Source organism: Xiphias gladius, chromosome 19, assembly GCF_016859285.1.
Source record: "Xiphias gladius isolate SHS-SW01 ecotype Sanya breed wild chromosome 19, ASM1685928v1, whole genome shotgun sequence".
NCBI lineage: Eukaryota > Metazoa > Chordata > Actinopteri > Istiophoriformes > Xiphiidae > Xiphias > Xiphias gladius.
The window spans coordinates 2370916-2385300 of record NC_053418.1 but is presented as its reverse complement, the minus strand read 5'-3'; the positions used below and the strand labels follow the sequence as shown (position 1 = coordinate 2385300).

Here is a 14385-nt window from a genome sequence, read left to right as displayed (position 1 = left end):
TTTGACTGAGTTGTAAGTCCACCATTAGCAAAACCCAGCTAACTCTCAGAAGGATAGGCAGCAATAATGATGCTGCTTTGGATTTGTTGGAGTTATTGATTAATCTGGCCATTATTTCCTAAATGAATTATCAACTGTTTGGTCTCTCAAACATAAAAAAAATAGAGAAAAACACCAATCACAATGTCCCACGGCTCAAAATGATGTCCTCAAATTGCTTGTTTTATCCAAACAAAGACTCCGAATCAAAAAAAAATTTAATTTACTATTAATTGTGATGACAACAAGGAGCAAATCATCTTATTTGAGTAAAATATTTGGCATTTTTGGTTGAAAAATGACTAAAACAATCAATCACCGAAATGGATGCAGCTTAATTTTGTTCCAATCGACTGATCAACTGAGAATTGCCACTTTAGTGGAAGGTAACCGTCGTGTATTTTTATGGCTAGCATTTCAGACAGAATATTTTTTTGTCCAAGGAGGGTAGTGAAAAATGAGAGCTCATTTTTCTCCTCCGTGCTGTCCCGTGCCGCTCCCGTCAGCCGCGCTCCTGTGGGAGCCATGCTGACCCTCCACGGATTTATTATAATGTACCTCATTTAATGATAATATATAAGCTCCAGTGCGCTACAGAACAAAATTAACTCAAGAGACGGGTCTGTATTTATGAAACTTTGCTCCAAGCAATCCAGCAGTAAAGCGGGAAGCGAGCAGAAAAGAGGGTCATCTTTGTCTGTTTCTACACAGACGGTTCTTATTCCCATCCTAAGAACAGGCGTAGAAGTGTGAGATAGATAATCAATTATGTATCAAATTGATTGTCTTCAGCACTGACTGCGAATTTCATGGCAAAAAGGCACATTTCACAAAGTGCCAGGCTGTTTCTTTTTACATTCATGCCAAGAGGTTAATTGAATTTGTACAAATTGAACTGAGATGAACAGACACGCAGCACCGTTGTACTTTAACTGGCCAGTGTGAATATTGAAGATGAAAACATCTCTCAAAATCGTGTTCTGCCATTATCTCACCGGTTTGCAGGCCACTTGCTGACACTCTGCCACCGAACACTGGACTTCCCCACTGCTGCAGACACATCTGGAACAGAGGCTGGGCCTCCACTCCTCACCATCCCTGTACACAACTCCCTGCCAGGAGCAAGACTCTGAAACAAACAAACAAACACACACACACACACCGAGATAAACACAGAATGAGTAAACAGTGGGAATGGCTGTCAGGTAATGAGCTGAATGTTCAAGCACTGTTTGCCAACACACTCATTGATTTACAGTCAGTAAAAAAAAAAAAAGGAAAAAAAAGGCAGTTGCTAATTAGCTGCTAACTGCTGGGATGCATCATCGCAGCTCCAGGACGTCATTAGAGTCAAGATTAACCTTTCAGCTCCGCTGCAGCTGCTCTGTGCACTCTAAACACTCGGGGTTTGTCGCGACAGCACCCTGTCTGATAACAGACGAGATGCCACGCTAAACGCGGGGCCCAAGCATACGAGGGATCTCTTAACAGGGGTAATATTTCTTAATTACTGTACCTTGGAAAATGACTACCTGCGATCACCTGTGATACTTTACTCTTAGTATGATGATACGCAACGAGCTATAACTAATATCTGGTAGCAGTATTATAGTACACCACCACACACAAAAAATGGAGGTATTATAATTGTCACTGCAACCCTGAAAACATCCATCATGCAACGGTTTGAAAAGCTTTTAAAGGCATACCTGACTAAGAATTGCAATGGGAACATTTGCACTTTGATTGTAGTCCTGTGTGGATGGATGCATCTTTGGGTGTTAGAATAAAGCCTTTGGACTCATGGTTTCGTAAAGCAACGAAGGAAACTGATAAATTACATGTATTCTTTTGGTATCCAAACACAAAGGAAGCCATTCAGTTCCACGATGCACCAATGCCGCGGTCCACGGCCTGGGACGTTCTGTGTGGTGACGTAATCTCTGCGGTCCGGAGTGGCTGGACAAATGTGCTCAAGGCCAGAGGAAATATGATCATAAAAAACCTCTTTGAGGTTTAGGGCATGTTTGCACGTGCCAGTATTTTGTGTTGTTCTGTTGTGTGTCACTGTTTAATAGCAGTGCTTATGCATTTTGCACTACGTTGTGTATTTGTGAGATTTCTTTGTTTACTGGCATGCATTTCTTCAAACAACAGTATCCACGTAGCAAGTGAGAATTCAGTAAAGCTGCCCTTGAGAAAGGCACTGGAATATAACTGAAAAAACGCTGCAGTCAGTCAGCAGTAGCAGCCTCAGGTCTCTGCCAATCTAAATGTCTGGTGTTATTCATGGGGGGGTGAAGCAGGGCATCGTTGACAAATATTAGGGGGTTTTTATGTGCCGCTTCCTGTGAGTGGAGAAAATTCCCCAGAAATGACAACTCTCACTAACATGCATTTGGGAAAACATAGTACGTCTGGTTTCCTATCTTCTAGGCAGAGACTTGAAACGAAACTCGTGAACATTTAGACTTTTAGTTTTGGTAATAGCAACACTAGCGTAGCACGGTAATTCTGTTTCAAACAAGGTCAGTTGCGTAATTCATGCATTAAGGGAAGCATCGGCAGCTGAGGGTTAAGAGTTGGCACTGCATCCACACACTATAGCCAGGCTTCCATCCAACCGAGCGCAAATTTCAATTCAAATTCCAGGAAATCATCAAAAGAAAAAGCAAATTAATATGGTTCTGTTGGTTCGTTGAAATAAACAGATGGTGACTCTAATTCTTCGGTCGGGTGCAGGTAACAGGCAGAACACGCAAAACAGGTCTAGCAGCGGCTGCATCTGAAATCTGAATGTGCAGGTGATCATGAAGCGGTCCTCACCCCCACTGCGGCCACACTTGGGACAGCACTCCCCGGCTGGAATGAATGGGCTTTCACCCACAGGACAGCTGAGAGGGGGGCAGGGGCGACTGCTGCAGGACACACTCCCGCCGGAGCAAATACACACCGAACAGGGCGAGGGACTCCACTGGCTGTCAGGCTGCGAGAACCAGGGGAACAGAGAGACATACGGTTGCACACAGAAACACAACAAAAGGGGAAGAAAGAGAGAAAGAAGCAGGTAGAGAGTGGGATGAAGAGAAATTTTTTCCTCTCTGTGGACAAGACGAGCCTAAGCCTGAGTGACAGGCGAGAGAACAGAGTCACAGAGGGCAGAGAAGGCAGAGGAAAGATGTGTCAAAAAGAGATCATGGGAAGAGAGAAGAAGAAAAAAACAGATTGAAAAATAAGAGCGTGTGCGTGGGGAGGCACAGCGTGAGAGGACATTACCATCACATTTGCAAACTGAAGTTCAGATGTCTAATCTCAGTGTGGTTGAAGGAGGGTTTGAGCAGCTGGTTTATCTGCAACGACAGCTCGGGGGTAACGGTAGTCATGTTGGTGATCTTGCTAGATTCAGAACTGTATTCATATGTGTATATACTAGTGTTAAGAAGATGCCTCAGGGTAACATATTATTGTAAAACCATGAGGATGTTTCTATACTGTGATTGACAGAACTGGGGTGTTATCTCTGGGGTGTTAATTAGAGTTAGATATATCTCTTATACATCCATTTGTGGATATGCGTTATGTGTTCGCTGCTGTTCCTTCGGTCTAAATGAGATGTCAGCATGTCGATGTTTCCTGCAGTCAAAATGACAGAGGTGAGGATCGGGCTTCATTTCATTGTCTGAGATGTCAGGCTGGGAAACCTGCATTAAAACCTTTGTTACCCTGCATGAAATACAATATCATTACTAGTCTGAGTTTTAATGGAGCATTCATCTAAAGGCTTTTTCACCCTGGAAAGATTTATGTGGCAAACATTTAAGCCTTTTATGGTGTCGGTATACAGCCATTGTGTTTTTTTCTTCTTTTAAATGTTGAAAAATCACAATCTGTCTGGAGCCGTCCCAGATTACAGTTTGATGTAAAAGAGACAAACATTCAAATATTGTGACACAAAATATAAAATAAAAAAACAAAACCAAAAAAAATACTCTTGTGCTTAATGTATAGGTTTTCAAAAAACATGCTTATGGATAAAGGCATCCGTTGTCGCATTAAAAAAAAAATCTCCATCCTTTGTGACCTGGGATGTCTGCAAAAGGCAAGGATGCTTAATTTTTCCAAACTGTTTTTTTCCTGGGAATGGAGCAGCAGCAGTAGCGTGATATCAGCCCCGGTCCTTCGATCAAGATGTGCCGCAAAACCCTCAAAAAGCCATGGCTCCTCTTCAAACTCCCACTCCTGACTGTTCAGATCCATGTAAAATGCCACTTCAGCCTGGAAGCAATGGCAATGGAATCTCCAAACCCAGCCAAGAAAAAGACTTGTTTCTCTTTAGGACCTGTATTGTCCAAAATGGCTGCCAAAATGTCAAGCTCATTAATCGGGAGGACACTCGATGGGAAATGAACAAGACAGCGATTGTGGCTTTTGTGAGGCGGAGGCGGGAAGGGGGCAGGTCTCTGGAACCAGTCTCTGGAACCAGTTTTTCGGCAGAGACCAAATTGAATTCATGAATCTGTTTAAATGGTAAATGGGTTTAACCAGCTCGGATGTAATGTTGTTCAGGATTTCCCACCCAATGTCATCCAAAGCCTTTTTTCGAGTACCTTTTTGAAGTATTTTACAAACAGAGACAACAAACGAGAGAAAAATACCAGACATTCCAAAATGGGCATTAATGTGCTGCCATTACAGCCTTCATCCTTGTTTCAGGATTTCCAGCAGGTTTTGGAACCATTCAACCACAAGAGCATTAGTTCAAACACTGATGTCGGGTGAGGTCAGGGCTCTGTGCGGGCCTGTCCAGTGCTTCCACGCCAAACTGGGAAAACAATCTCTTTATGGAGCTGGCTTGGTGCTTGGGGGCATTGTCATGTTGAAACAGGCTCTGGAACTGTTGCCACAAATTTAGAGGAACACTGTTGTCTAAACTATTATTGTACTGTATGCTGTGCTTAAAAAGTATAACCCTTGGCCACGGACTCTTTTTTTAGATCGATCCCTAGATGTTGCTCCTTTGCGTGTGCATTATAACATTTATTAAAATGGTCAGATGATCAGGGGAAGAGGAAAGAGAACATCACTTTCACTTTCACTTACGCCATAGACGACTCCTTCGTACTCGCAGGAACCCTGGGACATGGAGATGCACTCCGGGCAGCACTTGTTGGCAGGGATCCTCAAACGCTCGCCCTGTAGAAGAGACAAACACATATGAACAAGCACACATACGAACCCAGCATTATCAACACAAGTACACGCAAATTACCCCAAGACATACACAGAAAACGGATGTGGCTCCTTTTAACCAGCACGAATACAAATATTGTCTTATTTCCATGGAAATTAACCAACATGCCAGACAAACAACACAATGGAACTGACAATAATGAATAAATGAAGACTCCATCAGGCCTGCACAGCATGTAGAATACAAAGCGAGCGCGGTGGAGGTATTACAAAACATATTACAATACAGATTCACAACGCAGCCAGGCTACCTACACGCCGTAATTGAGGCTGAATGTGTGGCAGGAGGCAAATGGGATAGCAGAAAGGGCCGGACGCAGAGCCAGCACATACTTTAGACGTTATTTATTTCCGAATACAAATGATTTAGAATACAAAAAAAGGAAGGGAGGAACACAATTTGTGCGAGGTGAGAGAAAATAACCCCCAATTTGCTTCAGAGAATGTCTTGTGTCAACAGATAAAGAGAAAAACAAACTACAATGGCAGAAGAATAGCAACTAAATGTATAAATAAGGGGTATTGAAAATGAAAGATTGAGCTGCACAGCAGGTAGCGGTTCGCCACGAAGAATCAAATAGACCAAGGGTTTATATTGTCAGTAATCATCTACTAGCACGCAAAAATTTAAAATAGAAAAAAGACCGCCAGCTGAATTTGAAAGCATCTGGAAAATGTATCTGTCACGACAGTCATGTTGTGCTAATAAATTAAACACTAATAACAAGAACTTTTAAATGTTTCCATATAGAATATTATACTCAAATGATGTTTTCAACAAGGTTTTTCAGCCTCTCTGCTGTCTCGAATTTAATCATAAAAATATGCCTATAGTAAAAGAGTTTGACCCCATCTGATGTTTTATTGCTGCACATAAAGAGATGTTACAGTCTCAGAAAGAGAAGAGTTCATTTATCACATGGAGTGCTGCATTCTTACTCAGGGTTTTCTAATCTCGCAGTTGCTTTTGCAGGAAAATAAAAAAAATATGTAGGTGTCCGGAGCTTCTCCGAAACAGTGAAGAGGAGACAGTTAAATTGAGATTTACTAGCCACTTTCCTGCTTTATCATAAAATAATGTGAACCCAAACCTAACAGTCTAGTGGACGGTGAGCTCACCTAAAGTCTGACCTTCCCCTTAAGAGGTGACGTAGCTTCATATGTTTATGGAATCCATCGTATCAGTCTTTGATTTTATTAAGCTTTTACTAATTTCTTACACGTGTTACACGTTAGAGATACAGGACTTAAATTTCAAATGAAACCGCAAACTGCAAGACTTAAATTGAAACAGTTTAAAAAAGGGGGAAAGACGAAAATGTATAACTAAGCACTTATGTATGAATCAGTGAATAGAAAACATGCAGAGGTAGTTCCCTCTATTTTTATTGAAAGGTGAACAAAATATTTAAAATATCAGGCACCTGGATTAGAGCTGCAACAATTAGTCAATTAATCAATTCGTGGCTCGGAAAGAAAGTAATGATTAACAGTACAGGACAGAAACGTTTCGGTGATTTTTAAATTCCAAATGTCCAACATTTACAACTTCCAGACTCTCAAGTATGAGAGCTGCTAGTTTTAGTCATGTGATTTTTGAGTGTTGGTCAAACAGAACATGCATTTTAAGTACGACACTCCTTGTGTCGTTATTCACTACCTCTCTAATCGATAATGAAAATAACCCATAGTTGCAGCCAAACTCCGAATTTAAAATCTGACCTTTATTTGTAGACTATGTGCACAAAGTATGATCTCGTCCTTTATCAGTATATGTGCTACTTAGAATATGCTATTTTAAGCAACAAAGATATGAGACGCACTGTCCGGACATAGACGTCTGCGGTAGACGATTAACCCAGAGTGTAGAACGTTACAGAAATATTAGGATACTCCGGTGAAATTTAGAAATGGATTTCAGAAAAGTTGGTGAGGTGGGAAAACTATGGAAAAGGGGAAATTTAAGCTTGTAGATAATGGCAGTGAATTTCAAAAGAAAGCCTTTTAATCAGAGACGGGCAGATGATAAAAACCCTAATAGTTTTTTATCACGGTGTAGGTGAGTGGGAGTCACAATTTAAGAGCTTTTTAAATGGAAGGAGCGCACAGTTTGGTGAGCATGATGACTAATTTTTAATTAACAGCGGATTGCTAGCCGACAGAGTGGAATTCATTAGGCATTGATTGCTGGCATAGCTCGGAGTGGGGATTGGATTTGATGCCGTCACCGCAGGCCTCACATTTAAATCACATCTGAGGAGAAGCACGGGGAGGGACAGGCAGATAGATGGAGTGAAAAAGAGCTATGAAAATGGGTCTCTGAGAATTCAAATGAGCCAAGAAAAAAAAAAAGACAGGCTGGAACTAACAGTCTCTGAACTGTTGTCATTGTGCCAAATTAAACGGTGCAATCGGCGAACTTGACTGCAGAGCAGTCTATCAACTCATTGATTCATGTTGTAAGGCCAACTCACGAAGACAAGCGATTAAACGGACCCTTGAAAGAGCATCTGAACTTCAAGGTGAAGTTTTATTCCCTTACTGTTACGATTCCGGGTGCTATCCAGTGGCTTATTTAGAGCATGTTAATTTTGACAAAGCAATATGTCATGTAGCTGAAAAATGTCCCTCACAACATCTACATACGGAAAATTAAACCGGGTCTGCATTCTTAACCAGGTGAACCTAAAAACTTTTAATCATTCACTACCAGTAAAGTTTCAGTCGGTTGAAGGTTCAGGTCTGAAAGTGTTTTCTTAAAAGCAGAGATGCGCTGGAGGAAGAAATATTCTGATTGTATGATTAAATCTAGGTACGTTCCCAACCACCAATCTCTCTGTCGATTAAACAGTATGTTTAGACTAGTCAACTAGTGTAAAAGTAAGAAAACACTCAGAAAACAGTCAAAACTGAGCACAATTTAATCGGGAATTGAGCAGGATCACAGCGTCTGTCATATCGGTTTGCCTAGTGTGGCTACCTTTAGCATGTGTTTGCCCCAGAAGACTTCTGTCCTCCGAGGTTACCGTCCACATGCCTGTGCTGAATGTGGTTACTCGTCGCTCCGGGCCGAGTGGTTACATGCCAGTTTATTCTGACGCAGCCTGCATACGACCTTACTTTCATTCCCTGGATCAAAATACTCCCAAATCCGCGCTGGTTTTACGAGACGTCACCCGTCCCGCTTTGCACCCTGCTGGTCAACAAGCATTAGCGCAGGACAGACGGGGGCTGCTGTCTGCTGAGGCTTCAGCCCCGGCTAATGGCGGGCAGCTGCGTAACATCTTAGGCTCAACAGTTAACAAGCGCTGCACATTTATAAAATGTTAATAATTACTTTAACCCACTAGTATTTCTATAATGTAATTTAAAATGAACCTGTTCTACCTAATTGGTTTCCTAATTATATATTATTGTATATTCTTTTGTGTTGCTGCATTGTGAAATGGCTGCCGTGATATAATTTTGTTTTAGTAAAGTAAATAAATTCTTTAAAAAAAGACATAATTACGGAAAACGCTAAAGTTAAAAGATGAATTTATTTTCTGGCAGGCTTAACGGTTCTGTTGCAGTCTGAGTCCACGGTCCTGAAGGTCATAAATAATGTTCAGTTTTTACAGAGACTGTTTAGAGAGGTGTTGATTCAACTTCACGATAACTTCACGCTGTTGAACCGTACTGCATTGTGCAGGGAGGTGTTTTTGTTATTTAGCCTACCCTCATTCATATAAAGGGGGTGGACAAAGTAAGGGAAACACCCGCTAGGTAAAAGTGACGCTTAAGATGCCATACGAGACTATTGCTTTCTGGCAAATTAACTAACCTTCTTGTGTTTCAACATCATTAATGCTACGAGCTATGTTTGCTAAAAAGGGCTAATCGAAAAAAATCTTAAATGAAAACAATTTAAATGAAGAAAATATATCATAAATGCTTCTGACTGAAAAAAAACCCACGCTAAGTTAGCTAGGTTACCAATAACTAAGTTAGCCTAACTTACATTAAAAGCTAAACCTGAAAGTGAAGCTTAAAAAAGCTAGCTAACAGGTGAAAGCTACTACTGCTAAACTAATGTTACACTATGTAGATAAGCTAATTACCTAGATCGCTTAGCTTTTAACATCATGAATGCCACAGTTACAAAAAAAAGAAAACTCAATTTTCATTTGAAATGAATGCATCTCGCCATATTGCGCTTCCTCTTTTTGATTTTTTTGTTTTTTTTGTTGGCTTTTTGTTTTGTTTTTTTTCTGTTTTAGCTTTCCAGAAACCTTTTCCAGTTGTTAATTGTTCTCAAAAAAGCCACAGTTCTTCTTCTTTTTTTTTAGAATAACAAGAGCCTTATCCTTTTTGTTACTCTGGATATAAATGATCTGCTATAGTTTTCTATCCAGAAGTCAAAATGCACCCCCCACCACCACCACCACCACCACCACCACCACTTTAAAATGTCTTACCCTCTGGAAGTCGCACTGTGGGTTGGGGCAGTGGGTGGGCTTGCAGATGGCCACGTCGCTGTAGCAGGTACACTCCTGACACGACTGCGGTCTCCATGATGTGTTGTTCTGTCAAAACAAAACAGACGTGAAACATTACAGAGGGCAGGGCTTGATTCATCGCTGCAACAAAACAAAATCAATCTCGTAGAATCTCCACTATTATATTCCTAACACACCCACATGTCATCTTTATGTTGACAGCTGGGGTAAATGATAGGAAACATTTAACACATGGCCTCTTTGTGCATATTAATGTGACTGGTTAAAAGGTCTGTAGTTTACTGCCTAGCTGTCTGAGAGACTGCAGCATTTTAACTATTTACCTCATGAGCTTTTCAGAAAAGCTTGAAAAAGTTTTCTTTCCTCATTTGCCTGGAGATTAAAGTTAAAATGTGGTTACTGGTCGGTTGAATCTTCCTTTGTTTCTGCTGCTTAACTTTCCAAAGTGAGTTTTTTTTTCTTGCCCAATTTTTGATGCGATTTTGATGCAGGACAAATGTAAAAAAAAAGTGAGGACTACAGCAATAAGCACAGTATAGTATGTGATAATAACACATAGTGCAGATTTACAAATGGACACAAAGAAATGAATTTACGAAACAATGGTTTAGAAGCACATTCAGGGGAACAGTCTCCATTTCGGCAGCTTTATGCTCTATGAGGTCCATGATAGCCGGGTAAGGTTTTACTGCTCTTTACTGCACCAACTTAAGAAAACCATTTCATACTCTTATCATGCTCTATCCTTAAGGCCGTAAAGCACTGAAAGATTTCTGCTGCAGGTGGAGTGAAACTGCTTCAGTGTTGATTATGAGCTTTGAGCCCCGTGGCCAACTAGACGATGAGATAGGGCAAAAAAGGCAGAAAGGCTCGAGATCACTTCTCCCAGTTGGCTGCACCCTCTAGCATGCCTGCTATTTGTCAATAGCTCATAACACTTAGCTGACAGTGTCTTATGGCTAGCTTAAAGGCAAAGTCAAATCAATATTCCAGCGCCTGCATATGCTCAGATATATCATTTTACAGTCCATAAATCTGATTAAGCCGGACGATTAATAACCGTCTCATGACGGGAATATCCACCAGCAGCTGTGGAGTGGACACTTCGTGGCAGACAGTGACTGTCACCTGTGGAGGCTTTGCTGCATTTGAGACGCTAACTAAAGTAGTATCGGAGCATTCATTGGCTAAGAGCAGATGTCTAATAGGGTTGTTTTATAGACATACAATGTCATAATTTTGCTCTTTATAACCAGTGTTTTGCACATGGAGGTATTTGACATTGTGAGGAGACAATAACATGTTAAACGCAGCCCTAGATCATGGCACGAAGAATTTCTGGCAGCGCACGTGGCTAATTGTAATAATGAACGGAGTGAAAATCCACCGAGCAGGGTCACGTAACACATTACACCCTGTTACACTTGTAACAGGTTGGCACCCTTTGAGTCCAGAGGCCCTAGAATCAAGCCATGTATCCAACCTGCATCAGTGCTTAATCAGTTAGTGGCCACTGTAGAAGTCTACCAATGCTCACTGCTTTAAAGGAATATTCCAGATTTATCAAAACTTGGTTCCTATTTTTGTGGTTTTGGCTATCTTTCCTGTCAGTAATGATAACATTTTCCTCGCCAAAGTCATTGGTAAGATCGGGGAACATGCCGACGGCACTACAACAAATTCCACCCGGGCAAGAAAACAAGCTGTCATATGATCAGACGGGTTTTAAGCAGGTCGACAGTTTATCCTGATTATCTAAGCTGCTATTTTTGGACGTCAAACTGACAGTAAACACATCTGAAATGTTGGCAGTGATCCTTCATTATACAGGAAAACTGTGTGCATACAACTGTAAGTTGTATGTTTCTCTTCGAAATAAATTTGACTAACCTGGAGGATTGTTTCCAACTGATGGGAAAATTATGAAAATATCACCCAAGTTGTTATAAACTGCAATTATCCTTTAATTCTGCTAGTATCGCTGAACAAGTAAATTGAGTTTCTGTGAAAAAATGACAGCCAAACATAATTGTTACAACGACTCCTCTTCGTAATTGAATTAAAGTACATAAGAAAGTCATGCAGTAAGCATTCGGTAGAATGTGGGAGTCGCTATGGGTCATGTTGAAAGACACAGACAAAAAGGAGAACATCACAGAATGAAAATTTAATTAGGGAAAGCAGCCAGCTGAGGTAATTGCCCTCCTGGAGAGAGTATGTGAGCTGATATGTTCCCTATAGTGTGGTTTGAGCTAATTATATGTCGAGTTTGTGGGTGTGCATCTCTGCACAGCTGTGGCCAGATGTGTAATGAAGTTTATGTAGGGGCAAACATGTCATAGGCAGTCTCTGCACACAACATTAATGTGCTAGCTCAGGGAAGGGAGGGAGTGAGCGATCTTCGGAAGTAACAGGAATGTGCGTGTGAACTGAATGCTGACGTTTTCCCAGGAAGGCTTTCGTTCCCTGTGGCAGACACTATTTAACACAGGCCCACACAGTCTGAGGAACAAAACAAAAAAACAAAAAAAACCAGATGATGTACAGACAGAGGATACAATGGGTGCAAATTAACCTCTAACTCTTGACTGCCCCCTTAAATGTTCTTAAATGAATAGTTTGGCATTTGGCAAATTTCTCGCTGGATCATTTTCAATTTTTCAATATGGGTTTATACATATCAGAGCATGTAAGAGAAAAAAATTTAGAAGGTTTTCAGGAGCCTTCAACAATTATCCCAACTGCAATCACAAAAGAATCCAGGTGGGTTCCTTGACGAAGCCTTAAAGAGGGGGTATTAGGGAAAACAAAAGTTTTGAGTTGGATTGCGCCTTAAAATGATGTCAAAATAAGAAACAATAATGATAAGTAAGTAACTTTTCTAATTTGAGGTCTAAATCAGGTTTAGGGACTGCCGGAGACAGTTTTCAGATATATATGTAAACAGAAGGGGCGGGCCAGCAATATTTCCAACCAATCAGTATAGATGTTCATAAACAACGATTAAATTATGTTATCTTACTTGGAGACCACTGCAGAATATGGTAACAAAATGGCCTTTGGTCAAATCCAAACAATGGTTAATGGGGGAAAAAAAGTCAGCAGTGTGTCACAATTTAGGTGCAACATCAAACAAAATTGAAAGTTCAAAGGAGAGAAGCAAACGGGGGTTAAAGATTCAGATTCCTTTCAGCTTGAGTTGAAAATGTTTTGAGTAAAGCGAAAGCCCAGAGGGTCGTCCTGCACGGGTAAAGGGGACCATGGAGACTGCTGTCTCACTCACGGTAATGGAGATGAATGTGCTGTAACCAAGCAGGGACACCCAACACATCCGTCCATTCAGTTCTTCACTCTGCTTTTCTGTCTTTGCAGTTATTGAAAGCTGGAAACAAGACGTTCTAATACAGGAAAAAGCAATCCGGCTAATTTAATGAGTTCTGACTACAAAGAGCAATTCACAGGACAGAGGGAGATCAGTTTGTTACGCTGAGTATACCAATCTCTCCTCCGTTTGCAGATACCTTCCCAATGGCCTTTTCTGAACTTTAAATACCTTCCCCAAGTTCCCTGCGCGAGGTCCAGTGTGACGGAAACATTCCCGCATGGATCCACCAGACCAACCAATCTCAGTGATGCTCTCCAAAGTGGCGACAATCTTTTATTTTTTCTGATAGCTTTCTAACAGATTTCCCTACGAGGGGAAAGATGTTCAAAGCAAAAGTTGAATCTTCTGATTGGCCCAGAACAATAGAACTCCAGGCTACGCAGAAATTCTTTCTTTTATGAAAGTGGCTGATATAAAATTTTTATCCATGGAAGTGAAAGCCAGAAGATTGATTCAAGAAAGTTAAAAACGAAAAAAAAAACTACAAGCAACTGAAAAAGCCATTAAAATTACAAGAGAAAATACAACTACTGTATAATTACAAGGGTTAGGAGTTAAATTGGTGTCACGGTGTTTTATGAAATTTTCAATAGAAAAGAGAAAAAAAACAAATAACCCCAGCACTCAAATCTTTTTAATAACAGAGACAGAGGCATTCCTATTTTTCACAGATTCAGAAAACTGATTTTACATTAGAATAAGAGTTAAATTAGAGTTTTTGGAATTTGACTTTGAATTTGACTCAACAGCAGACAGGTGTCTGAAATGCACTGATGCCCCACTTGAGTCTCTTAAAGGGGCAATGTTTAAGATCTGGCCAACTGTTAAATTCATACTCCGAAGACAAATAGGGGGCAAAATATTACCAGGAAGCCGTGGTGTCCACCCATATTGCAAGAAACAGGGAAATGCCCTCTTTGCTCTCTCCCTCGCCCTCCCCTTCCCCTGTGCCATAGTCGGACTGGCCATCGGGCCCACAGGGATTTGTCCCGGTGGGCCACAGAGGATCTTCTGTCCGGCCCTGTGAGTGTTTGGCTGCCAAACTTGCATGGATCGGGGAATGGTGTTTTCCACACAGGTTTACCTTGCACTCTGATTATGAAACTGGTGCGTTGTTTTCTTCGGTTACTGTTAGCCTGACAACGACGATTTCACACCGGGTCTGCCCAGTCAGGCGCAGCGAAGATGTAGCAGCAGCATCAGTGGCTGACC

At 41.1% G+C, this 14385-nt stretch overlaps 1 protein-coding gene across 1 annotated transcript in view; it reads right to left on the bottom strand.

Moving 5' to 3' along the window:
* Positions 1–14385, bottom strand: part of fras1 (Fraser extracellular matrix complex subunit 1) — a 235343-nt gene that overhangs the window by 151623 nt on the left and 69335 nt on the right. The window contains exons 3-6 of the mRNA XM_040154916.1: positions 9747–9854; positions 5140–5232; positions 2866–3025; positions 1035–1168 (exon numbers count right to left, since the gene is read on the bottom strand). Coding sequence (XP_040010850.1) covers positions 1035–1168; positions 2866–3025; positions 5140–5232; positions 9747–9854 — 495 coding nt within the window. The remainder of the gene's footprint in view (positions 1–1034; positions 1169–2865; positions 3026–5139; positions 5233–9746; positions 9855–14385) is intronic.